The 26,922-nt window shown below is 45.3% G+C and overlaps 1 protein-coding gene across 4 annotated transcripts in view; it reads left to right on the forward strand.

Moving 5' to 3' along the window:
• Positions 1 to 26,922, forward strand: part of MYOF (myoferlin) — a 156,272-nt gene that overhangs the window by 104,979 nt on the left and 24,371 nt on the right. For 2 of the 4 annotated variants that reach the window (XM_032836238.1, XM_032836249.1), the window contains 15 exons: positions 1,318 to 1,481; positions 3,739 to 3,853; positions 5,679 to 5,784; positions 7,402 to 7,547; positions 8,777 to 8,950; positions 10,079 to 10,187; positions 11,161 to 11,238; positions 14,278 to 14,459; positions 14,553 to 14,711; positions 14,835 to 14,933; positions 15,906 to 16,067; positions 18,080 to 18,245; positions 21,695 to 21,771; positions 24,516 to 24,572; positions 26,009 to 26,020. In XM_032836238.1, the coding sequence (XP_032692129.1) occupies positions 1,318 to 1,481; positions 3,739 to 3,853; positions 5,679 to 5,784; positions 7,402 to 7,547; positions 8,777 to 8,950; positions 10,079 to 10,187; positions 11,161 to 11,238; positions 14,278 to 14,459; positions 14,553 to 14,711; positions 14,835 to 14,933; positions 15,906 to 16,067; positions 18,080 to 18,245; positions 21,695 to 21,771; positions 24,516 to 24,572; positions 26,009 to 26,020 (1,806 nt within the window). The remainder of the gene's footprint in view (positions 1 to 1,317; positions 1,482 to 3,738; positions 3,854 to 5,678; positions 5,785 to 7,401; positions 7,548 to 8,776; positions 8,951 to 10,078; positions 10,188 to 11,160; positions 11,239 to 14,277; positions 14,460 to 14,552; positions 14,712 to 14,834; positions 14,934 to 15,905; positions 16,068 to 18,079; positions 18,246 to 21,694; positions 21,772 to 24,515; positions 24,573 to 26,008; positions 26,021 to 26,922) is intronic. The other 2 variants (XM_032836258.1, XM_032836267.1) reach the window with 1 other exon arrangement.

The raw sequence follows: 26,922 nt of genomic DNA on the forward strand, positions 1-26,922 counted from the left end.
TCAGACTCTGGCTCCAACTCATGTTAAAGAGACGATCCGTGCGTTTCAGTTGCTTGACTCTAGTTTCTTTAGATTCTCACAACCTAGGAGTACCATTAGGGGCACGTTAATAACAATAGTGGACATTTCACTGGATCTTGCCTTCCTGCGCCAATACTAGACCTCGGTTCTCTGCAGAATCCCCCAGCACCGCCCTCCCCTACCACATTTCTGGAAGTCTCTGAGGTGCTTCACATGTGCTAACAGTCTTGCCAACTTCTTGTCTAGATTCTACTATATCCATGCTGGCTTCCAAGCAGAAGTAGTGGAAACACCCTGCTCCTCCATTCTGTGTCCTTGTCACTTAGAAACCAAAGGAGCCATGCACATGTCCCCAGGTCTAGCTTCTTTAGCTGATTCCTCGAGCTTATCTCCTTTCAAGGCTCAGAACGTCTATCTGAGACAGGTACTGTTGTGTCTGCTTGAACCCAATTTCCCCATCAAACCTCTACTCATACTTTTTCCTTCTTCAACCTCAGACTTCTCTGTCACTTGCAAATCATCTTTTCAGTGGGCTCATCTGCAGAAAAATGGAAGTTTCAGCTGACACCCAAACAGGGACACTCACCACTGGCAAATCTCAGCCCTTTTGGTGGTTGACAGAGTCAAGAGCAGACCATTGTAGATTTATAACTTCTAACTTAGAAATGTTCTGTAAACAAGACTCTGTCTTTGCCACTAAACCTGTTTCTAGAATGATCTTGGTCTTCATCCCCACTATATTCCAGAGGGGATGAAGGCACAGAACTTTTAGGTGCCATAAAGGTTAGGCCCTTAAAGGACCTTCATATGTCACACAGGTTCCTTATAGAGTGCCTGGGAAATGCACCATCAATTATAATGTTGATTCTGTGTGGAAATGTGCCCCAGGTTCTAGGCAGTAGACTGTTTACAAATAAACTCTTAGAAGCCTGCACATTGAGGATTTATGGGTATTCAAAAATTGGCTTCAGAGAACCATTTGGAGCCATTCAGTATAATAATAGAAGCAATTAGTGTGATACATCACTATTTACAAAGTACTTTCAGCTGCACATTTGAACAATTCTATGGGAACCGTGGTATTATCCCCAGTGAAGAGATGGGAATACTGAGTCAAGAAGGATGAGTGATTTAACCAAAGTTACATAATTAGTAGCAGCCCAAGTTAGGTCCGTGCCTTCTGGGTATAAATTTTTTTCACTTTCTATCACGGTTTAGCTAAAATGGGCTTAAAAATTTATGAGTGGGCTTTATTTCCTTCTCTCTGACGGTTTCTCTCTAATTTGTTTTTAACAGTATGAAAACCAAGCTCTTGTGTTTGGAAAATGGGGCACTTCTGGATTAGTGGGTCGTCATAAATTTTCTGATGTCACAGGAAAAATAAAACTCAAGAGGGAATTCTTTTTGCCTCCAAAAGGCTGGGAATGGGAAGGAGACTGGATAGTTGATCCTGAAAGAAGGTAAGTTTTTCCATTTTTTTAGAAAAAAGGATGACAATGAAGCCTTTCCCTAGAAATTGTTTAATGAATCTTGTCCATCATTATTCTTGGTAATATTCATATAACATCCACTGAGCAAAATAAGTCCACAGAAACTTAAAATATGTTATTGGTGCCCCATAATAAAACAAGGAATATAAAAAGCACATGGTACTAACATTTATTAACTTATTTTGCCTGAATGTGTCAAGCAGTAAGCTAAGCACCAATGTACTAATCACTTTATTGAATCTGGCCTCTAACCCTACAGGGTAGGTGGTTGTCAAAAACTAGAAAGGGTCTGAGATTTTTAGCTTACTTGCAAGTTAACAAGGTTACCTGCCATACTTCATGGATACTGGCAGGAGACACAGGATTCCTGGGTCAGAGACAAAGGACTTTGCTGCCAACAGCTATAGCAGTATCAGTATTCACATCTGCTCTGGTTCTCACAGCCCCAGTTCCCACAGGGCGACAAGGAGATGGTCAGACACTTAACCATGAAGTGGTTGTATGACCAGAGAGGAACCAGAGCTTAGGGAGCCTGAATCTTTTATAATGGATAGCAAGCAAGCATGCTGGCCCTTTGCTTGAGAGAGAATGAGAGACACTGTCTCTCTGTCTTCCAAAATTATTCCTCCTATAAATATCCTTGACACTGCAGAAACTCATATAGACTTACCTCCTGACAAATAGTAGCATTATCTCCACTTAATAGGTGAGGAAATGGAGACTGACAGAGATTAAGTAACATGTCCAAAACACGTAGGTTGTAGGTGCTACCAGTCCAGCCTGGGCACCAAAACCAGCACTCAACTATTATGCTGGTGTGTCTGTAAGAAACAGAGAAACAGTAGAGGGTACACTTTTAATGGGTGGACTGTATCATATGTGAACTGTGTCTCAAAAGCGTATTATTAAAAGAAAGGAACAGTAGAGAGGAGGCAAGTATACGTCCCCTGGAGTTTGGGTCCCTGAATGTTGCCAACAGCATCAGAGTCAGAGCTCCCTCTTCTCCACCTCACGACAGCATTCTTGAGTTTGAAGGAAACAAGTTTGTGAAGTTGGATTTCAAGGCCTCAAACTACAGTTCTTCCTCTCTGTCCACATTTGTTTCCTGTGATCACAGGCATTAGGGAAGGAGGGAAATGAGCGTGCTGGGTCTGGTCTGGTATGTTAAGCCCTGATGATTGCTCATGATTGCTTTAAACCCACGACAGCTTGCTTTGGATAGAGTTGGGGTTGCTGGTGAGGAGAGGGGAAATAGGATTTGAATGGGAGAGAAGGAAGGAAGGTTAGTGAGGACAGGGAAAGGCGGAGGCATTGTGTTTGGAAAAGCGGAGGGTCAGAGCATGTCAGGGCTCAATGGGACCCCAGAGGCGGCAGCCAGATCTTCTGTTCTCCTCCTCTGGGGCCCAGAAAATGATGGGATGAGCTAAATTTATACAAATTTATACAAATAGTTGGGGCCACTTCTATTCTGATTTCTTTCCAGTGCTTGATTCTTGGGGAGGATTCAGCAGGGAAAAGATGTCGGGACAGGGAAAAGAAAAAGAAAGCTCACTTGAGTGGGTCCCTGGCAGAAGACTTAAATCAGAGTTGGAGCCTCTATACTTTCCTTTATGGGTTGTCAAAATAGTTCCAAATCCAAGAGCAAAGCTGGCATGGCAGAGAGTCGGTATGGGTTCTTAAGTACCTAAATGGAGTTTGGAGTCTTAAATGACCTGGTTTGGCCGTCAACCTAGGAATTATCCAGAAAATTTAAACTCCTCCCTTCAGCTTGTGTTACGTAGATCATGCAAGTCATGAATAAAAATTTCCACACCTGGCCTCATGAGACTGTCTCCACTCCATTTTTTAAAATAGGGGGAATGAGGATGGACAACATCCTATTCTTTTGAACTGTTAGCCAGGCTTTTTGCTGCAAAAAAGCTGAACGGCCCTGAACTGAAACCAAATTACAGAACATGAGGTCTGTATAAGGAGCTGCCCACAAGACTGTTTTCCCAGTCCCCACCCCGATTACTGCTAACTTGAGGGGTCCTCTGTGATTTAGGTCTCATTGTTCCCGCAGGCCCCTTCTTCAAAAGAATGTCAGAAATTATTAGCAGGAAGGGTTTGGTGGAGAACCCAAGGGCTAGTGTCAGGAGGGAACCCGAGTAGATGTTTCCCGACCACAGGGCAGAGCTGGGATTGTTGGCTACCATTGCTCCTTTGGTAACGCGAGCTTGGCCCGCAGCTTGCTGACCGAGGCGGATGCGGGTCACACGGAGTTCACAGATGAAGTGTACCAGAACGAGAGTCGCTACCCCGGGGGCGAGTGGAAGCCAGCCGAGGACACCTACACCGATGCGGTGAGTGGCCTGCCCCCGACCCCAGACAGCCTCAAACCCTGACTCTTGGGAACCGTGACCTCCGAATCCACGGACCATAAGGCACGGCCTCCCCTTCTCTTCTGCTCTGTCTCGTGTCCTGAATAGCCTTGCCTTGGGTTGAAGCCACACCAGTGCACCTCTGATGGTTTTCTCTAGAAAAGACATGGGGTCTGCTGAACTAGATGTTAGTACACGGTAACGTTTGAGTCGTGCAATGTTTTTTATTGTATATATTTATGTATTTTTTAAATCACAACAAACGGAACGTGTATGTCTTTCAAAATGTACAAACAGCACAGAGGAAATGAAAAGTAATTCTTCTCCCATACTTACATTCCATCCCGCAGTGATAATCACTGAAATCGTGTTTCTGTTAAAACCAACTATCTAACTTCTTTTTCCCCCCGCACCTAAATAGAATCAGCAACTTGTATTTTTCATACAACAGTATATCTGGGCGTCCTTTCATACCAATACGTATGGATCGGTGAGCTTTCTTTAAAAATGCTTGCAGGGTGTCTTATTATGTGCACCCTCTATAACTTATTTAAATATCCTCTCCTTGTGGACATTTTGATTTTTTTTCCGGTCTTTGGTTTTCTCAAGCCGTGCAGTGGTAAACATACTTATTCACTTCATTTTTTTTCACTTGTGAAAGTTTATCCCCAGGAGAGATCCCTGGATGGGTCTGGTCAGATTTCAGTGCGTGCGCATTTTAGTAAATACTGCCACACCACTTTCAAATAGATTGTGTAAGTTTGTATTTCCAGCAACAGCGTATGCAAGGGCTGTTTTCCTAAACACTCACTACCTCTACTCCAACAACTTTGTCAGTGCCCTGATGTCCTTTCCATTTTCTCACTCTTAATTTTTTTAAAAGATTTTATTTATTCATTTGAGAGAGAGACAGAGCACAAGCAGGGGAGAGGCAGAGGGAGAGGGAGAAGCAGACTTCCCGCTGAGCCAGGAGCCCGATGTGGGGCTTGATCTCAGGACCTGGAGATCGCAACCTGAGCCGAAGGCAGATGCTTAACCACCTGAGCCATCCAGCCCCCACCCCACTACTCTTAATTTAAGTGCAGCTGGGGGCATCTGGGTGGCTCAGTCAGTTATGCATCTGAGTCTTGATTTTAGCTCAGGTCATGAGATCGAGCCTCATGTCGGGTTCAGTGAGGGGCAAGAGCCTGCTTAAGATTCTGACTCTCCCTCTACACTGCGCCCCCCACCCAACCTAAAAATTAATAAATAATTTGAAAATAAATTTGAAAAAATAAAGTTAGACTGAGCATTTTCCATATGTTTATGGACCACCTTTATTTCTGTTCTTAGGAACTTTTTTTTCACAAATGTCAGTTTTAATGTAGTAAGTATTTAACCTAAACCTTGCTCGGTCTTACATGATGAGCATCTAGAACTTCCAGTGACATTACCTTGTGCTTGAAAACATGTGTTTTTCATGCTTTATCCATCTCTGATGGTTTCTTTCCAATATAACTCCTCATAAAGAGAGGTGTGCCATTTCATAATATTAAGTTGAACCTTATGAAATTGCTGATATTTGACCATTTTTTATCTACAGCAACAATTTCCCATGGCTCGACCCAACAATACCCCCAATAGTGGAAACAGGGTATTCTAAAAAGCAACTTTTTTGTAGCGATTGTGCATAGAGATCAGAGATTCATAAGTTAGCATGTGAATACCCATTGTTGAGTGTGAGGGGTCTCTCCCCTTTGCATCTCACCTGACACTCTGGCTTACTTTTCTTCATTTTTTTGTTTTGTTTTGTTTTGACTTTCTACAGAACGGTGATAAAGCAGCATCACCTGGCGAGTTGACATGCCCTCCAGGTTGGGAGTGGGAAGATGATGCATGGGTATATGATATAAATCGTGCCGTGGATGAGAAAGGTAACAGTTTAGATCTAATACCTGGTGGGTTCTCAGCAGCAAGGCCCCGGTTAACCAGAGCGAAGTTTCCTTAGGGGGAGGAGTCCTACTTCTGTTGGGCTGTGACAGTCCAGTCTTGGATAGTACCTGTTACTATTCAGATGCAAAATCCAAGGACAAGGAAGGACTTGGACAGGTGCAGGTCGGGGCAGCAAGAGTGAAAAATACAAGATCACAGTGAGCCCGGTGTCTGCACGTTGAGAGGCTGGGGATCCAGAATGTGAATCTGGGAAGGAAGTGGAATGTGGGTGCTCTCTGTTCTCATCACACCCCAGAGGCCCTCTGGGAACATCACACTCAGGAAGGGGGTTGTAAGGACTGGGGCTCAGGAAGAAGGACTGTAAAATGCCTTGAAAGTCATCCTGTTCAGGGGCGCTGGGGTGGCCCAGTCAGTTAAGTGGCTGCCTTCAGCTCAGATCATGATCTCAGGGTCCTGGGATCGAGTCCCCCATCGGGCTCCCTGCTCATTGGGGAGTCTGCTTGTCCCTCTGCCTCTCTCTGTGTCTCTCATGAATAAATAATAAGAATTAAAAAAAAGTCACCCTATTCAATAATACAGATTGTTTTGTGGCTTTTTTTTTTTTTGAAGTATAAATGACACAAAGTAATGTAGATTATTGACATAGCTTCCATTAATGGTGCTTATCCTTTCCTATAACAGTAATCTGAAGTTAAATGAACTATAACATATGGAAATACCAAAAGAGAAAATCTGATTCTTTTTCCTTATGAAAGAACAAGCCTGGATAAAGAAGGTTTCAAGTAGATTATGGATTCTTTGCTGATCTTGATGCACACACCAAGCCTTATAATAATAGTTAGCATTGATTGAGCACAAACTATGTGCTAAGCATAGTCCTAGTGATTTGCAGGCATTTCCTTGATAAATTCTTTTTTAAAAAGTGTACTTTACCTTTATGCTGGAGAAACTGGGCCATAGACGGGTTTACTAATCTGCAAGAAACTTTTTTAGTAAGTAGCCAGCGTGTGGTGATGCTGGGATTTAAAACCTGCTGTGTAGGGGCACCTGGGTGGCTCAGTGGGTTAAAGGCTCTGCCTTTGGCTCAGATCATGATCCCAAGGTCCTGGGATTGAGCCCCGCATCGGGCTCTCTGCTCTGCGCGGAGCCTGCTTCCTCCTCTCTCTCTCTCTCTCTGCCTACTTGTGATCTCTGTCTGTCAAATAAATAAATAAAATCTTTTAAAAAATTAAATTAAAAAAAATAATAATAAAACCTGCTGTGTAACCACACAGGCCACATCTGTCCCCAGCTGTCCCCAGCTGCCTCTTGCACTGTGCTTAGATGCACTTAATTACCATGAGTAAGGGTAATTGGGATGAAAGGAGAGGAGAACCCGAGGCCAGGCCGCAAAGGAAGGTATTTGCAGAGCGATCCAGGGGAACAGAGCTACATTCCGTTGGGCTGAATTGCAGCAAAGTGAAAAGAGCAGGGACAGTCACTGGCACAGGAGAGAATATTGCGGGAGCAGAGAGTGTGACTGGATGTTTCCCAGAAGTTTATCTGGCAATCTAGCAAATGCATCTCTTTGGGATAACCGTTTGCAAACTCTCTTCCAGGCTGGGAGTATGGAATTACCATCCCTCCCGACAATAAGCCCAAATCCTGGGTTGCAGCTGAGAAAATGTATCATACTCATAGACGGCGAAGGCTGGTCCGAAAACGCAAGAAGGATTTAACACAAAGCGCTTCAAGCACTGCAAGGGTGAGAGCTGGCATGGAGGGGGAGGGGGCCGCCAGTCACGGGCCCGAGGCCCTCCCTGCTCAGTGGTTCTCAAAAAGAGCTCCCCACCCCAACCAGCAATAACACATTACCTGGGAATGTGTTAGAAACGCCTCACCCCAAACCTACTGATAGAAGAATTCCAGGGGAGGGGCCCAGCAGTCTCTTTCACCAGGTCTTCCAGGCGATCTGAAGTAGGCGAGATGATGAGAACCGCTACTGAGCAGCCATAGAAATGATCTTGGTAGCACAATGAAGGAGTGGCAAGAGTTCAGTACACGGAATGAGATATCAAGGACTCAAATCTTGGCCTCATTTCCTTTCTCATCTGCAAAATGGGTATAATACCATGTTTTAATTAGGGTATTATGGAATTGTGTTTATTCAAAATTGAAAAAAATATCCTACAATGATAATAACCCATGTAGAGCTCTTACTTCTGAGATCATAAATATTATTCAGTATTATTTTGCATTTGTTAAATCTAATCATACTTTTAAGATATTTCCATACAGTTTCTACCAGTCAGTGTCAACTGCATGAAGGCCAGGACCTGGTCTTGTCTTGTTCTTCACCTGCTTCCTCAGCCCTTAACACAATCCCTGTCATACGCTAGACACTCGTATTTATTGAATTGCCTGAAACGTTGGAAATGGAGGGCATTTATATACGAACAGTTTTTAGGATAGAAAGTCCTATCTTCATAAGTTATTAGTTACTACAGAAGTAATATACTCTGATCTGTCACTTACTTCTTAGTGAGCTAATGCCAGCTACTAGCTTAGATGAGACATTTAAATCCTGGGGAGAGTGGTGTCATTTTTTTCCAAACTATATCACAATAACAATGTCTTATGAGCTAATGAAGTGAGGAAAGCAATTTGGGAAAGAATCCATTTTCCTTAACCCTCCCCAAGTCTGAATAAGGTGCCTCTCCTGACGGGATAGGCATTACCTTCTCAATGTCTCATTCCGTGTCAGTTGCCTGGTTATCTGTCCATGTTCCCACAGTCCCGTCAGCTGTGCCAGGGCAGACAGCCCGCCCACTTGGTTCTTTGCTGTATCACTCGAAACACAGTGCTTGGAATGGAGGAGATTTTCAATACCTGCTTGTTGATTGACCAAATAATGTGCTTATCAATTAAGGGATAATACAGTTATTGTTATGATGATGATTATCATTAGCATTTAAAGGTTTACTTCTGTTCTAGGCCATGGAAGAATATGAAGATCGGGAGGGCTGGGAATATGCTTCTTTAATTGGCTGGAAATTTCACTGGAAACAACGTAGTTCAGATACCTTTCGCCGCCGACGCTGGAGAAGAAAAATGGCTCCTTCAGAAACACATGGTGCAGCTGCCATCTTTAAACTTGAAGGTGCCCTGGTAAGTAACAGTACTCAAAGCTCCGATAACATTGGTGTAGGGAAAATAGATGAGTGTTGGAAACACACTGACTCCAGGAAACACACTGACTCCACAGGGACCCCTCCAGTGCTTCAGGACTGCAGATATTTTGGGAGAAAGCTATACACCCTAGGTGCTCAGTAACCTTTGTTGCATGAATACGCCATGAACACAGGAAAGGTTCTAAGAAGTTCTACTGAAGACAACACCTGTTTAGTGTTGTTTCACCCAACATTTTCCAAAGATATCTCTCTTAAAACCCTTGCTGCAGATAACACCTGTTAACATCCCAGGCACAGGTTCTTTACGTTACACCTTGGAAACTACAACTGTTCAACCAACCAAGAAAGTTAAATGTACAGATGTGAGGGGGAGAAAAACAGAAGGATGGCTCAGGGAATTAGAGAATAATTCATATGGAAGCATAATAAAGACAGCGGGCAGGGGCGAGCCTAAAAGTAGAAGGAATGAATAAGGAAATGGCAGTGGTCCATCTAAAACAACATGGTGGTTGGGAACCATTTCCAGATGCAGCCTATTTTTCTATTTCTGCACAATGACCCTGCTATGTTTTTCTGTTGCTTATTCTCCTCCTCCTCCTCTCACCCTTTTAGTCCCCTTATTTATCCTTTATGCTTTTCCTCTTTTAAATTTTCAGCATCAGGTTTTGATAAGCCAGGACTTGAGGCAAAAGACTGGCTTCAGCTTCTTGCTCTGTGGCTTCCCAGCTAAGTGACCTTGGGCGAGACACTTGTTGTGTTGGGCTTTATTCATCTTTATTTAAAAATGGAGTGATTGGATGAGGAAGGTCTCTTTTAAAAGCTGCCATTCTGGGGCGCCTGGTTGGCTCAGTGTGTTAAAGCCTCTGTCTTTGGCTCAGATCATGATCTCAGGGTCCTGGGATCGAGTCCTGAGTTGGGCTCTCTGCTCAGCAGGGAGCCTGTTTCATTCTCTCTCTCTCTCTCTGCCTGCCTCTCTGCCTACTTGTGATCTCTCTGTGTCAAATAAATAAAATCTTAAAAAAAAAATAAAACTACCATTCTGTTTCTTTGTAATTCTTGCCTCTTGGTTTTGAAGCATTGGTAACAGACCTTTCTGCCTCTTTAGGGTGCAGACACGACTGAGGATGGAGAGGAGAAGAGCATGGACAAGCAGAAGTACAGTGCCACCACTGTGTTTGGGGCAAACACTCCCATTGTTTCCTGTAACTTTGACAGTAAGTTTTAAATGGATTTGTGCATTCCGCTGCTGTGACTTATCTCAAGAAAACTCTCTGAATCACCAAATAGGATTAAAATGTCTTTATGCAAATATGACTTTTATTTCCATCACTTGATGAAGAGGATTTTTTCAGATATACTTTTAAAAATCATATTTGGGGTGGAGGGTCATCAAGTCATTGACTTTGACGTGTGTCCAATATGTACTCATTCTGTCTATTAAGCTCCCCAAAAGATTGTTTTGATTAGAAAAAGAGGTTCAAAAAGTTAAAGTTGGTTCCAGTGATAATCTTTAGGAATTTTGGAATGAGGCATACCTACTATCTAGGCAAACCTAGATAGCAAATGCTTATCTAGGGTTTGTCATGTACCACACACTGTGCATATATTAACTCATTTAATCTTCATAACCACCCTAGAAGGTGGTGTTATTGTTGTCCTCATCTTAGAGCACTATAGACAAGATTTCAAGCAGTCTGACTCCCAGAATAGTGGGGCCCAGGGGCGGGGGGGGGGGGGGAGGAGCATATGTACATTAATATAAGGATCAGGAGTATAAAGATTTTGAAGTATCAAAGGAACTTTTAACAGATAGCTGCTTCCTAGATCTGGGGCTGGAATAATGTAGGAAGCCCTATTTCTATAACTCTTGGAAACCAAGTTTCATTGCCGAGGTCTGTGATGACAAGCAGTGGCCTAAATCCAGGTTTTACAACAGGAGTAATATTCTCTTGAGTGATACACTTGCACTGAACTTACTGTAGTATTTTTTAAAGTTAGTTTTATTTTATAGGAAACAGAACTCCTTTGGGAACACATGTCATCACCAGTACCTATGCTTTTTAGTGTGGAGAAGTAGATTTGAATGACCCATGTATCTGAAACATGGATCATCTCCAAATATTCCAGAAAATTTGCAGTTGACAGTGTTATGTTTCTTGTGAGTAACCTCCATCCTGTTCTTTCTAGGAGTCTACATTTACCATCTGCGCTGCTATATCTATCAAGCCAGGAACCTCATGGCTCTAGACAAGGATAGTTTTTCAGGTAAAGGGGCAAAAATCTCCATCTTACACGTTATTTGCGCAGCCGGCTAGCTTGATTCTGCTGTTCATCAAGTGCGTGCTTTTAGTAATTTCTCCCATCAGAAAGGACTTCCATATTGAGATGAGTTATGATTTGTGTGACATGAACTGCTCAGTCATTAACTAGTCACTCAGTGTGTTGAGTCCTGTTGCTGGGTGCGGGGGGTACCAGAAGATACCCAGAAGACAGTCTTTTAAGATTAATAATCATTAATTGATTGACTAATAAAAAGCACCAAGAAGAAAAGCAGTTTCTGCTCTCTGCTTATGCAACAGATATACATACACATACATATACACACACCCTGGGCTCTTGGGCTGATCGGTAAGTTAAGACCCTTTATATATTTTTTGTAGCTCCCTTGAGTTGACAGAAAGACCACGAGTTCCCCCATTTGCCTGCAACACCAGGCTTGAGGCAGTGTGGAGTCCATTTTGACCTTGCTGTGGCCTGTTCTCCAAATTCCCTGCACCATAAAGCCACGAAACCCAGCTCGTTTCGTGGCCTTTGGACTGGTTCCAAGGGGAAGGCTGTGGGCAGGGCAGGGAGAAGGCCAGGGGGCTGCTGATGAGGGTCTGTGCTATTGCTGGGGGGATGGTGAATGGTTCGGAGGCCATCCTGGCGTCCTGGGGAGATTTCCACTTCAGGACTCAAAGGCCAGCTGAGCTTTGATGGAAACAACTCGTAAAGCAGTTGCCTGGCACTCTAGCATGCTCACGTCACTTGCGAGCTGTGTTCCGAGTATGGGATGTAATCAATGTTATGCATGTAATGTAACCAGTTTGTGAATGGCTTCCTTTTCTTACCAGTTAGAGCAGATTCCAAGTTACTCTCTTCATACACATCTCCAAACCGGGTTTGAAGGCCTTTTTGAATATTCACCACCAGGGGGCACTCAATCACCGAAAGTCAAAGTTAGAATCTTAATCCCAAATCTTGACTAAAGTTGCCTACAACTCAGGCAGGTACCTTGCTGTTTAAGACACAAGATAGATGATCGATGCAAAAGCAAAGGGTCCCATTCGAGTGGGGCTGCGGTGCTAGAAACAAAGCAGCCTCTTAGATGATGCAACGCTTTCAGGTTAGATGTTAGGCTATTGCTCAGATAGGTCAGCTCCCAGGCAATTGCAGAACTTCTGGGAGGTTCTTTAGCATGGGAGAGAAGCAGACAGAAGCTTCTTTTTTACTTTTCTTTTACTTATCTTTTCTTCAGCTTCACTGAGGTATCATAGACAAAGTTGTTTAATGAAAGTATACAACGTGACAGTTTGATCTACCTTATGAAAAGTTCCCACAACTACACACCGGTCACCTCACAGAGTTACTTCTGTGAATGGGAGACAGACATTCAGCTTCTCCTCTCTAAGCAAACTGCAGTTTTGCGATACCTTTGGCAGCTGTCGTCCTTGTGTTAGACATTAGGTCCTCAGGCCGTACTCATCTTACAGCTGAAATTTGTACCGCTCTACGCACCACTCCCCACTTCCCCCATCCCCCAGCCCCTGGCAAGCACCATTCATTCTACTCTGTTTCTGTTAGATCGGTTTTTGCAGAGGTGTGGGGGGACCTCCACACAGAAGTGATAACGTATTTGTCTTTCTCAAGCCGGCTTATTTCACCTAGTAGAGGACCCTCCAGGTTCATCCATGTTGGCACAAATGACAGGATTTCCTTCTTTTTACAAGGCTGAATTATATGTACCCATATACATACATACATACATACATACATACCACATTTTCTTCATTTCCTCATCTGTCAGTGTATACTTAGTTCCTCCCATGCCGTGGCTATTGTGAATAATGCTGCAGTGAACATGGGAGCCTGGGTGGCTCTTTGAGATCATTATTTCATTTGCTTTGGTTAAGTACCCAGACGTGGGACTGCTAGATCATAGGACAGTGCTGTTTTTCATTTCTTAAGGAACTTCCGTACTGTTTTCCACAGTGGCTCGCCTGTTTGCGTTCCCACCAACAGCACACGAGCCTCTCCTTTCCTCTGCATCCTCGCCAACACTGGTTATCTCCTGTCTTTTTGATAATAGACATCCTAACAGGTGTGAGATGACATATCATTCTGGTTTTGATTCACACTTCCCGGATGACTGGTGATGTTGAACACCTTTTCACGGACCTTTTGGCCATTTGTAGGCCTTCTTCATCTCTTCGGGTCCTTTGCCCATTTTTTAATTGGGTTATTTGGGCTTTTTGCCATTTTGTATAAGTTCCTTGCATATTTTGGATATTAACTGCTTATCAGATGTGTGGTTTGTAAATACTTTCTCCCATTCCATGGGTTTCCATTTTGTTGATTGTTTCCTGTGCTGTGCAAAAACTTTTTTTTTTTTTTTTTTTTTTGGAACAAGCTCTACTTGTTCATTTTTGCTTCTGCTGCTTGTGTTTTTGGTGTCAGATCCAAAAAAGTCATTGCCAAGACTAATGTCAAGAAGCTTACCCCTTATATATTCTTCTAGGAGTCTTGTGGTCTTGAGTCTTATGCTCAAGTATTTAGTCTGTTTTGAGTTGGTTTCTGTGTATGGTGTAGAATGGGACTCTGGTTTCATTATTCTGCCTGTGGCTGAATCACCATTTCTCAAAGAGACTATCCTTTCTTCATTGTGCATTCTTGGTGCCCTTATCAAAAATTCGTTCTGTCCTTTCTCCACTGTGTACACTTGGCACCTGTTTTGGAAATTAGTTGATCACCTATGCATGCATTTATGTCTGAGTTCTTTGTTCTGTTCTATTGGCCCATGTTTCTGTTTTTATGCTAATATCATACAGTTTTGATACTATAATTTTTTAATATAGTTTGAAACCAGCCAAGCATGGTGCCTCCAGCTTTGTTCTTTCCCAAGGTTGCTTTGGCAGTCTATCTCCCAGGTGGTGGAGAGGGTCTGTAATCAGTACAAGTGGAGGATGAGTGTGCGATTGAAATGAGGGGTTCTGGGGAGCTAGACTTTAGCCATGGCCACATGGTTACTCTCTTTTCCTGTTTTAGATCCATACGCTCACGTCTCCTTCCTCCATCGAAGCAAAACCACTGAGATCATCCACTCAACTCTGAATCCCACATGGGACCAGACCATTATATTTGATGAAATTGAAATCTACGGGGAGCCGCAGACAGTTCTACAGAACCCACCCAAAGTTATCATCGAACTTTTTGACAATGACCAAGTGGTAGGTAATTTAGAATTTCTAAGATGGCTTGGGGAATGATGGAGGTCTATTGGGATATTTGCTGAAGATTTTAAGGATTGCTTGTTTCTTTAGGGCAAGGATGAATTTTTAGGACGAAGCATGTGCTCTCCTCTTGTAAAACTAAACTCAGAAACGGATGTCACACCCAAACTTCTCTGGCACCCCGTAATGAACGGAGACAAAGCCTTTGGGGATGTCCTCATAACTGCAGAGTTGATTCTGAGGCAAAAGGTACTTACCGAACTTGCACGCATACATCTTTCCTTGTAGCTGTTTAAGATGCATGCTAATATTCCACGACACCATTTACTTGAACTAACGTGAGGCATTGATGTTCCCATGTTTGTTTTACAGGATGGCTCCAACCTCCCCATCCTTCCCTCACAAAGGGCGCCAAATCTATACATGGTCCCCCAGGGGATCCGGCCTGTGGTTCAGCTCACTGCTATTGAGGTACGCGGCTTTCCCTCAGTTTTACTGATCAAGTCAAATGACATAGCTACAGAACCGGCCTCTCTCAGAGGAAATGGAATCTTGCTACATATTCTCTTGCTGTCTCCAACTTCCTAGAGAATTTGTCCAAAAATCTGAAATAACGCATGGAAACAGCTTGTCGCAATAAGAACTGGTCTGTTCCAGCGTTCCTGAGGGAATCTAGAGTTCTCATTTACTAGGAGCTGGAGATTGCGGAGTTTGCCGTGTCAGCTGGAGAGCTGGGAGAGGGAAGGCAGACTGAGAGCAGCGTGCCTGTGTGCGCGTGTGCGTGCACGTGTGCATGCGTGCACGCGGGTGTCCAGAGAGCAGGGCACCCGCGCAGGGGGCCGAAGGTGAAGAGAGGGGTGGGAGCAATGGGACATGGTGACGTGTCGGGCAGAGCAGACACAGGCTGCTGGAGCTAATGGGTACCTTCGTGGATAGTGTCCGGTCTGCCCTCTAGTCTCCCCTTTGTGCAGTCAAGCTGCCGATATGCTGAGATTTCCCTTCTTAGGCTGTCTTGCTCAGAGATCCTGAAGACCAAAGCAAATAGCTTTAAATAACAGCCTTCGTTTTTGAATGCTGTACATCAGACACCATGTTAAGGAGTTTACACTTGATCCACAGAATGACCCTGTGGTAGATAAGACCCGTCAGTCCTGTTGGCAGATGGGATGGAGAGCTTCCACACTTGTCAGGGTTCCCAGCCAGGATTCGATTCTTGTACCCCTCACTGCTCTGCATTTTAGCAGCTCAGGCCGAAGAAGAGGGACAAAACTGCTTTCTCTGCATGACCTACAGGCTTTCTAGGATAAGAGTCTCAGAGATTTTAGGCAAATCTGTACAAGTCAGTCTTAAAGAATTTACCAGTTATAAAGGAAGAATTTTTCCTTTGAATATCATTTGTAATTCACTGACTTTTCTTCCTCTCTCTTTATATGGCTTTCTTAGATTCTAGCTTGGGGCTTAAGAAACATGAAAAACTACCAGATGGCTTCGATCACCTCCCCCAGCCTCGTTGTGGAGTGTGGAGGGGAAAGGGTAGAATCAGTCGTGATCAAAAACCTAAAGAAGACGCCCAACTTCCCGAGTTCTGTTCTCTTCATGAAAGTGGTACAGTATTCTAATAGCACATGTGTGTTGAGTAGCTGAATTGTATTCAACATGTGGATATATAGAGATCACATCCCCCCCCCCATGCCACACACATATTATTTATTTATTTCTAAACTCTGACAGCAACTAGAAAAACCCTGCCTTGGATTCAGCCTCCAGTGACTTTTCTCCCTCAGATTCTCACACTGTAGGTAATGGTTTCTTGAAGCTTCACACATCTCCAGTGATATAGAAATATTTGTGAAGAATACTTATGTCTTTCTCAAATAAACTTCCCATCTAGTCAGCTCTCATGTACAGGCTTTTGGTCCCTGCCCTGGAGGGTGGAACACGGACCCTCAGTCCTGCCCCTGCAGGTGTACGTGGACTGGAAGCATCCAGACGGGGATTGGCTGGCTGGGCAAGGGACAGCTGTAGAGCCCGCTTGGGGTGATGGGGCCCTTGACGTGCCCCACCTCCAGTGGAGGGCACGCACTTGGCTCCGTGGAGGTCCCCCGCTGGTTGTTAGGAAGGGACAGAGTCAGATCCGGCTCACGGCCCTCTGTCATAGATCCCACAGGGCTTTGCAGCCAGAAGAGATCACCCGGTCCTTCCGCTTTGAAAGCAGTTACATCCTTAGTGTTTCATTTTGTTTTTTAAAGATTTTATTTATTTATTTGTCAGAGAGAGAGCACAAGCAGGCAAAGTGGCCGGCAGAGGCAGAGAGAGAAGCAGGCTCTCCCCTGAACAAGGAGCCCAATGCAGGACTCGATCCCAGGACCCTGGGATCACGACCTGAGCCGAAGGCAGCGGCTTAACCAACTGAGCCACCCAGGCGTCCCTTGTTTTGTTTTGTTTTGTTTTTAAGAAAAGTCTTCCCTTCTCACTGTACTATATAAAAGAGGGAAAATCAAGGCATTACCTTAGCGTGATGGAGCAGAGGCCCAGCACCTGCACATTCTGTTTCCCTCCCTAGTCATGTGGTGTCACTAACACACCCTTCTCAAACTCTAGGGTCATGGGGTTTAACGCCTGCTCTTACAGATGAAGAAACTGAGGGCTAGAGAGGGGGGCACCTTATCCAAGTCCCACAGTGAGTGTCAGACCATACCCTTCAGGCTGCGGCCCTTGTGCTGGAGGTGACGACTGGACAGCCCTGAGCCAGCCACATGTCGCCTTTGGTCTTGCCCAGCTGGGCATGTGGCTTTCAGTCCTCATATACCCCCTTTGGAGGAAACCCAGAAGTTAACTCATTTACGCAGGGACACAGCTGGCAAGCAGGTGGCCAGAATCTGAACTTGGGTTCCTTCAACTCCAAAGTCCATGCGCTTTCCCCTACAGTGCTGCAGGTGGGGTGCGCCTGGACGCTCCAAGCCAGAATCCCAAAGTGATGGCCTCAGGCCACTCCCTCCAGCCGTGCCCGCTGCCCCAAGTTCCGGTCTGAATCTAGTCTCAGCGGGAGTGACGAGAGCTGCTCCGCCCGCCCCAGCTTCTCCTCCTGTGCAAGGCCAGAGATGAAGCTTTCTCTGGAGCCCCTACCAGGCACACCCAGGACCAGCCCACGATTCCCTAATCAGACAAGGTCACTGAGGCCACCGAGGCCACCAAGTTCCACGTGGAGGAACAGGAGGAATCGGGGAAAGGAACTTGGAGTCTTACCTCAGTTCCGTCTAACTCTGAGCTCATTCTGATGACACGCGAACTGCACAGTGTCCCAGAGCACAGCCAGGTCCTAATGCACTAGGCTAAGTGGATCACACGCAGCGGTGTGACCTTCTGTGACTGAGGACGTGACTGGGGCCTTGAAGAGCTGAGGTCATGCAGCTCCTAGGGGCAGAGGGAGGGTTTGACCCCAGGCAGTCTGGCTCGAGGCTCATGTCCTAGGTATGACACCGCGTGCCTATACACACATTCCTGAGCTCCTACTGTGAGTCCCCGGAGCTACATCAAAGGGCCAACAGAGTCTGGGTCAGTCCCTTTGGTAGGGTACGGATGAGTGACACCTGGTTCTGTGACACCCCCCCCCCCAGTTCTTGCCCAAGGAGGAGCTGTACATGCCCCCGCTGGTGATCAAGGTCATCGACCACAGGCAGTTTGGGCGGAAGCCTGTCGTCGGCCAGTGCACCATCGATCGTCTGGACCGCTTTCGCTGTGACCCTTACGCGGGAAAGGAGGACCTCGTGCCTCAGCTGAAAGGTAAGAGGCGAGTCTATAAATACCATTTGGGGCTTCTTGTGGGTGACCTGATTTAATCTTTCCCAGCCTCCTCAAGATGAAAATGCACATGTGGATGAGCAAACAGTTTGATTTACAGTGGGCTGTGTAACCTCCCCAAGGTAATATAGGTAGTAAGTGGCAGAGGTGGGTTTCAGTTCCCACCTTGTTTTGGGGGGAATCCAGTGCTCAGACTACTACCTTCTGAACGAACCTGTCCCTGGCCGCACATTCGGTGTGTGCGGAAATGTCAAGGGCTTCCTCAGGTTGTCATGTATCAAGCAGAGAAGACAAATAAGGAAGTGAGGTCGCCGTCCAACGTGACAAATGTTTTGATGTGGAAATCCAGGGGTCCCCTCGTGAGCACTGAAGTAGGGGGGAGGGGTTTTATAGCTTTCCACCTGTCGGCCTAGGGAATACGTCCCATGATTGTGATGTAACTGGAAAAATGTTCTTTCATGGTTACCCATGGAGGAAAACCTGACGTGTGCTGAGTTTAAATGGCTTGCCTTAGGTCATGGGATTAGTAGATGATAGAGCAGGCACAATACTTAGGTTAGGTGCCCAAGAAATAATAGCTAGTGAATAGCATTTTGTTATTGCCCATTCAGTAATGACTCGTTTGTAGCTTACTAGGTACAGGGCCCGTGTTAGGGGCTGGGGACTGGGACACAACAGGGAACAAGGTCCCAGGGCCCCTGACATCATGAGATTAGGCCCCGTGGAGAATCCAGACACACTCACTCAGTTGAGCGTGGCTGCCTCAAGACTGAAACAGAGGTCTTCTGTTTAAGCAGTTGCAGTGCTAACCAGTTCTGTTTAATCTTCTAGAAGGTTTAGAATTCATTTTACAGAGCAGATATCTGAAACTCATCTGTTACATGGGTCTGAGTAACCTATGTCCCTGATTAAGGGAAGGGGAAAAAATAAAATCCACAATCACACTTAGGCAAAACAAAACAAAACAAAACAAAAAAAACCTACATGAGTTTACCCAGATATTTCCCATGCCGAGCATTTTGTGTTAAATTGATAATACCTAAAATCGCAACATTTTTTAACAACAAGGATTATTGTCACTGCAGCATTGTTGTGTTTGGGGTTACTAAATGGGAGAGACACTGTTGTCCTAGCATTTTTCCTAGTGCTTTCATGAGACCAAGTTCTTTGATCCAAATGTGTGAAATCACAAATCTGCAATCTTTCTCTGGCCTCTGAGTGTCGACCTGTTGGTGTCTATTGGTCGGGGGCTGGGTGGGTTGGGCCTCGGGCAGAGGTCTCCTGGTTAGTGACTGTATGTAATTAACGTGAAGTGTGGTCAGGGTTTCAGAGAAGTCTTGGAAGAGGGAAATCCTTAAGGAGTATGGGGTGGGAAGAACATAATGTTCCCAAGACCAGAATCTATTATTTTAGATCAATCTGGTCCTTTCTTAAAACTAGAAATAGGGTAAGAATTGAGGAATGTATTTGGCTGGATTAATGTTGAAGCCTACAGAGTAACTTTTTCCTCCTGTTCTTGAGGCTTTGTTGCTGTGAGGCTGGTAAAGCAGAGAGCTGGTAAGAAGGAACTCAAATACAGTTGTGTTCCCACTTGCCTGCCCGACTAGCTGTCACATTCTGAGGTGTGAGTGTGTGTGTGTGTGTGTGTGTGTGTGTGTGTGTGTGTGTGGAGTTTTGGGGGAGACTATCTTGCAAATGCAGAGACTGCTGATAGATGCAGGGGTTCTGTGTGGGTGTAAAATGACCTCACAGAGCAACTGGGGTTTCATAGATGATCAGTAAATGTCAGTCTCCCTAGCCTCCCCAGGGTCCCCCTGGTCATTTCCAGCATTCACTGAACACCTACTCTGCTCTGGGCTCTGGTACGTTAAAACACAGACTTTGGGGTCACACAGCCCTAGGTCATCTACTTCCACTTCTAAGTGTTTAACTTGAAGCACGTAACTTGCATTCCCTTAGCCTCCATTTGTTTTTTAGTCTTTGTAATGGGAATAATGGTGCATATTCTGCAGGACTTTTTTTTAAGATTTAATTTTGTTTATTTATTTATTTATCTGTTTATGAGAGAGAGCAGAGTGAGCAAGAACACAAATAAGGGGAGAGGGCCTAGGGAGAGGGATAAGCAGGCTCCCCTCTGGGTAAGGAGCACAATGTGGGGCTCGATCCCAGTACCCTGGGATTGTGACCTGAGCCGAAGGCAGCCACTTAACCAATTGAGCCACACTGAGGTGCCCCCATATTCTGCAGGATTATTGAGGGGTTAAATGAGATAAAGTATGAAAGAGGCTTAATCCACTGCCTGGCACATAGTACCTACCTAAAGAATGTGTCTTTCCTCCCGTCTTATGTCCTACATGGGTGGGTTAAACAGAAACTTCTTTTGGCTTGACAGTTCATTCTGTCCGGGTGCTGGCCTCCTGGTGACTGACTGCCCAGTGCCATCTTCCAGAAGGGGTAGACATACCCCTCACCACACTCCTAGCCCAGATTGAGGCTTCGATGAAAACAAACCTGGCTAGTCCAGGGGCTACCCTTGAGCCCTTGTTCTAGTCCCAAAACCCAGATCCACAAATACAGTTGATCCTTGAACAACACGGGGGGTTAGGGGCACTGACCCTCACGCAGTCAGAAATCCACGTACAGCTTTGAGTCCCCTAAAGCTTAACTTCCACTGGCTTCCTGCTGACCGGAAGCCTTAAACACCAATAACATAAACAGTCCCATCAACGCATATTTTGTATGTTGTATGTATTATATGCTGTATTCTTACATACAGTAAGCTAGAGAGGAGAAAACATCAAGAAAATCACAAGGAAGAGAAAATACACTTACAGTACTGTACTGTATTGAAGAAAAATCCACATATAAGTGGACCCACACAGTGTTCAAACCCGTGTTGTTCAAAGGTCAGCTGTCTTCTGTGAAATGCCTACAGCCAGGGTGATGCCTCCCCCCAGTGCACACACTGCGGGAACAGGGGTGGAGTGAGCCCTTGCGCCTGCAGACCTGACGTGGGCAACTATTCGCCCTGCTTGGCCCTTCTGTGTCTTGGGAACAGATTCCAGGAAACTGAGGCTCCTGTAGATGTAGGTTCCCGTCCCCCCCACCGGCATCCTGAAGACATGTATTGACACAATTGACACCATTCTTTTTGGAGTCCTTCCTGTGTACAGGCACTGGGCTCATTGTCCAAGACAAGAGAAAAATGGGCCATATCATTCCTTAAAGATGTCTAACCCTACATCACTCTTTGGGAAAAGTGATGAGTTACCGGGTCACCTTCTCCATTCGGGTGTGGGCCTCTACTCAGGAAGTCCCCACCCATGAGGAAACTCTACCTTCCCCTGTGACTGCTGAACTTGAACTTGGACTAGAATGTTCACTCCTGTATTTTTCCAAGCATCTTAGGTGAGAAACTGTTTGCCTTTCAGCCTCCCTTCTGTCGGCCCCGCCCTGCCGGGATGTGGTCATCGAAATAGAAGACACCAAACCATTACTGGCTTCAAAGGTAGGTTTCAGAACTGACCGTTCGATAATGTCCGTTTTATTTTCCAGGTGGCGAGGTATTGGGCGAATTCAGTCAATCAACCGTTCAGTGCAATTAAAATAATAATAACCAAGCCAGTTTATAGAGGTAGAATAAAGAATCCAAAGCTTACACTCTTCAGTAGTTAAGACGACGTTGTGTAGACTGGTGTCCTCTCCCCTGGGCCACCCAGGAGACTTAAAACAGGACCAGGCCCTACCCTCCAAGAGGAAGAGGGCCTAGTAGACATCAGTGTATCTAAAAATCTCTCCACATGTCTCTGACGTGCTGGCGGGTCTCAGAAACATTGGTGTGGACAGGCTGAATGATACCACGTGCTAGAAAGAGAAATTTCAGGAGACAGTTTATAGCACCGAACATTCATAACAGGGATGCATGCAGCAGAGAGTTTTTTTCCCTACATGAAGGAGAAGCATCATGGATTTTTAATGACCCAATTTGCCCAGGTTATGGGGTATCTTAGATTTTTATGCTCTGGTTTCAAAGTGAAGAAATTGGTGGAAATGCTCACTCAGGACGCTATTTTAGAACCATTCCAGCCAATTCTACAAGAAGGAAAGGGGGGAAAAAATGTAAAAAAGGGCTCAGTCCAGAAAAAAGAAAACATCAAATATCTCCCTGTTTGTGTTGGCATTTAGGATAGACTTTGACAGCATGTTTTAATGTGCAAACTGGCCAAAAAAATGCACATGATTGCACTTTAATATGTTATGTCCATAAACAGTGCCTTTTTAAAAAATTCACTTCCTTCCCACTTTATTAAGCTCACTAACAACTGGACCATATTAAATGTGGTCCCCACAGCTGGCGCTGCGGAGCTGTGTATCTGACGCTGTACCCTGGGAATCCTCCACAGTCGCAAATGACAACACCAAATTTGCACAATGACCACGTTCACTTTGTAAGCGACCTCACGTATTCCCAACAAAACAGTAGTGGCCCAGGGAGAAGTTAAGGGTTGTATACATAGGGCCCTTTATATACATTTTCACAACCGCTCTGGAACAAGGCGGTTTTAGATCCTATTCTATAATCTGCCTCCAGTTTTCCTGCTTCCCATTGTCCAACACTTGTTATTCATGCCTGCTGTGTCCTCAGTAGCCCCGCGTAGGGGGGGGTCAAGAAGAGTAAGGCCAATCTATGCCAGTATTCTCACTCATTTCTTTTTTTTTTTTTTAATATTTTATTTATTTGACAGAGAGAGAGAGAGATCACAAGTAGGCAGAGAGGCAGGCAGAGAGAGAGAGGGGAGGAAGCAGGCTCCCCACGGAGCAGAGAGTCCGATGCGGGGCTCGATCCCAGGACCCTGAGATCACGACCTGAGCCGAAGGCAGAGGCTTTAAGCCACCCAGGCGCCCCAATTTCTCACTCATTTCTTTTTTTTTTTTTTTTAAGATTTTATTTATTTATTCGAGAGAGAGGCAGTGAGAGAGAGCATGAGAGAGGAGAAGGTCAGAAGAAGCAGACTCCCCATGGAGCTGGGAGCCTGATGTGGGACTCGATCTCAGGACTCCAGGATCATGACCTGAGCCGAAATCAGTCGTCCAACCAACTGAGTCACCCAGGCGTCCCTCACTCATTTCTTAATAAGAGTTAACAGATGACTGGGTTAGCAACAATACATTGTGAAAGTTTCCTTTACATCGTGGCATCTGAGTTGCCGTCTCACAGGATCGGGGGTGGGAGTGGAAGGTAGCATTGGGCAGTGTTAGGTAGGTAGTATTTGGAACACCATCGTTCAGGCAGGAGTCCCCCTTTATCTGCAGTTTCGCTTTCCGTGACTTCCATGACCCACGGTCAGAGGCAGGCCTGGCGGTCTGGAAGCCGATGGTCCTCCTTCTGTCAGATCACCAGAAGGTCAGTTGTAGCCTAACACCACGTCACAGTGCCCACATCATCCGCCTCCTATCCTCTCACCACGTAGCATTTTATCATCTCCCATCCTCACGAGAAGGGTGAGTTCAGCACATTCGGAGAGAGACCCCACATTCCACATAAGTCACTACCGAGTACTGTTACAGTTGTTCTGTTTTATTACTAGTTATTACTGGTCTCTTACTGTGCCTAGTTTGTAAATTAAACTTGACCGTAGGTATGTGTGTCTCGGACAGAACATGTGTATCTGCGGTTCGGTACTATCCGCCGTTTCAGGCACCTGCTGAAGGTCTTGGAATGTACGTCTGGCAGATAAAGGGGGACGGCCACCCTGTAAATGGCTTTAATCAGCTTGCTCTGCTAACATCTTGCTGACGTACTCTGTGTCCGTAAAAAAGGCTGTTTGGAATCGGCCCTAGAAATCGGATTCCGCCTGTTTGCCAGGGAGACAGTACGCACGGATGCAGCGTCAGACGAGGCCGGGCGAGCTTCGGAAGCGCCCATAACAAGCTGCTGCTGCTGCTTCCCTCGTGCCTCTGACATGTGCTTACGTCTGCCCCCCCTGGCCCAGGCCGGGGAGATGGAGAGGGCAGGTCAGAACTCACAGTGCTGTTGACGCCAGTGGAGGCGAGGGCTTCGGGGCACAGTCTCGTTCGTGCTCACAGAAACATACACCGTTACCCTGTGAGCACCTTGGGAGTTGTTAAGTTGGGCTCAGCACGACCACAAGAGAAGTGAGAAATAAGTACTTGGGGCAAGCTGAGAAGTGCTTGCTGGGTAGCGTGGTCGTTCCTATGTGGCCGTTTTCAACAGTTACCTTCCAATTCCAGTGCTTAAGCAGTATGTCTACAGCACTCGGCAAAATGGCTTCTCCAAGGACAGTGCATGTATGTATGCATGAGAAGGAAATGCATGAAGCTGCTTGGGACCGCGGGGACCTCGGGCTACACGCTGGACTTCTCCTTTCAGACTCCTTCTAATACTAGATTTTGGAGTGAAAGGCGATCTTTAAACAAATGTGACTGTTGTAAGCCCAAGGGAGACTCTTGCCATGCAGAGAGCATAAAGCAAGTTACTCCGGTTAACTTTGCTGCATGAACTAATGAGCAGACGAGTGTGAATAGATTCTCCCGTGTTAATCCTCATGTTTAAAATCAGGCATTTGTTTTGAGTTGTGCTTTTTAACTCACGAGCTCTTCTTTTCTTCGAAATGATTTCAAATCACTGAAAATAGATGTGAATACATGGACTTTAAAAATCTTTTTTAAAAATTCAGGAACCGTTTGGAATGTGAATGCCCTTTTGACGTAAAATGCCTCTCTCCAAAATCTCCATTTGGCTGTGATTTAGCCCTTAATCCTGCTTTGGGACGAATCTAATCTAAGGAATCGTGGTATCTGTCGGTCTCTCTGCCTCTCTTGGCAATTCTGTGTGCTGGAGAAATGTCCATCAGAAACCAGTGAGGCTGCTTACAGAGGAAGCCCGTGGCCCCCTCATACAACAGCTGTAGGGAGTGCCTGTAGTGAGCTGTTCTCTCCTCACACGAGACATGAACTCAAAGTTAGAATTTCAGCAAGGGTTCTAGCTAGCGTCCCTCAGACTGAGGTGAATTTGGGTGATGTACCAGCAGGCTCCAAGCAAAAACTCAGGCTCCACATCCTAGCTCACCGTTCGCTCATCTCTCAGATGTGCCCTGAGATGAGGGATGGATTCTCCTCACAGAAGCTCAAACAGAAGCATTTGACCGTGAGAGACTTGACATCTTAGAACAGCTATGGCGGACGGATCTGTATTTGGTGCAGGCATGGAGAGAAAGCAAGGAAAGGTTCCTACATGATGAAATTGCAGCCAGGCTGGACACGAACATCCCATAACACGAGTCTGTGAAGGGATAAGAATTAGGCCCAGCTGAGGAATACTGTAGGAGCTAAATGAAATGGAAAGTTCTGGGCAGGGAGATGAGCAGCTGGACTACCAGGCGCCCAACACCCCCAAACCCTCCCGTCTTGTGACCGCTGTGCTGGCAGTGAGATTAGCTGACTCTCGAAACCATGGAATGTGGGTGGCTACCTCCATCCTTTTCATTTTAATACTATTCGTAACTCATTTGCACATTTTCAGAGAAAAAACCAATAAGGTGTGTTTAATTATGAGCTCATCTTAGATATTCTAAATAATCCATCAAAAATGTTGATAATACAAAGCATGCATGAAAACTAATTTCTCCTTCTCTCTTTCTCTTCAAACCTAATGCTCGTGGGGTCTCCATGTCCGTGTGACCTTCTATGGTTTGCCCTCTTCCTGTGAATCACGTGAGAAACAGCTGACAGAAAAGGTAACTGTTACACGTTTTGCGAGATTTAAGATTCATTTTAGATTTTCTGTCTGTAGCTGATATGTAAAGAAACTTATTTTAAATCCAGCGTTGGGTTACTGACTATAAAGGGGAAAGAAGTGTGTGTGTGTGTGTGTGTGTGTGTGTGTACATGCATACGGTACACAGTTAAGAAATAGCTTTTCTTGAGTGTTCCTTCTCCCCCTCGCCCCCACCCAGACTGAGTAAGCAATGAGTGGGTCTGATGAGGCTCTATTCTTGTCAGAAATTTGAGTGGAATTTTTGGCAGCATTTTATAAACTACAGGCTTCTAACAGTTCAAAAATGTTTTACAAGTGACTCATATGCTGTCCCCTCTGTACAACCAAGAGCCACCCAGCGAAACCAGAGGTTCTGAACATTGGCCGTGTGTTGGAATCGCCTGACGAATTTTTGAAGGCATATTGGATGCCCAGGACTCACCCAAGGATGGGTTGGGAGCCACTGGTCTAAAGGACCCAGAATACCTCCCTATTTTTATTTCATATTTTATCATTTTTAAATATATTTTTTAAGATTTACTGATTTGAGAGAGAGCATGGTGGGGGGACAGAGAGGGAAACAAGCAGACACACCATTGAGTGGGGAGCGGGACGTGGGGCTCGATCCCAGGACCCTAACACCATGACCTGAGCCGAAACCAAAAGTCAGAGGTTTAAACAACTGAACCATCCAGGTGCCCCACATTTTGTCATTTTTTAAAGCTCTTTCTCCTGATAATCTTATCTGATTCCCAAAACAACTCTCTGGAGTAGATGGAGGCAGGCAGTGTTATTACCCCACTCAGTGGACGAAGAAATTGAGACTCAGAGCTATGGGACAACTCGCCCAAGCCGGTATGGCTTGTACCATGAGGGTATGGC

This window comes from Lontra canadensis, unplaced genomic scaffold (genome assembly GCF_010015895.1).
Source record: "Lontra canadensis isolate GAN:19392208 unplaced genomic scaffold, GSC_riverotter_1.0 scaffold3, whole genome shotgun sequence".
In the NCBI taxonomy this organism is placed as follows: domain Eukaryota; kingdom Metazoa; phylum Chordata; class Mammalia; order Carnivora; family Mustelidae; genus Lontra; species Lontra canadensis.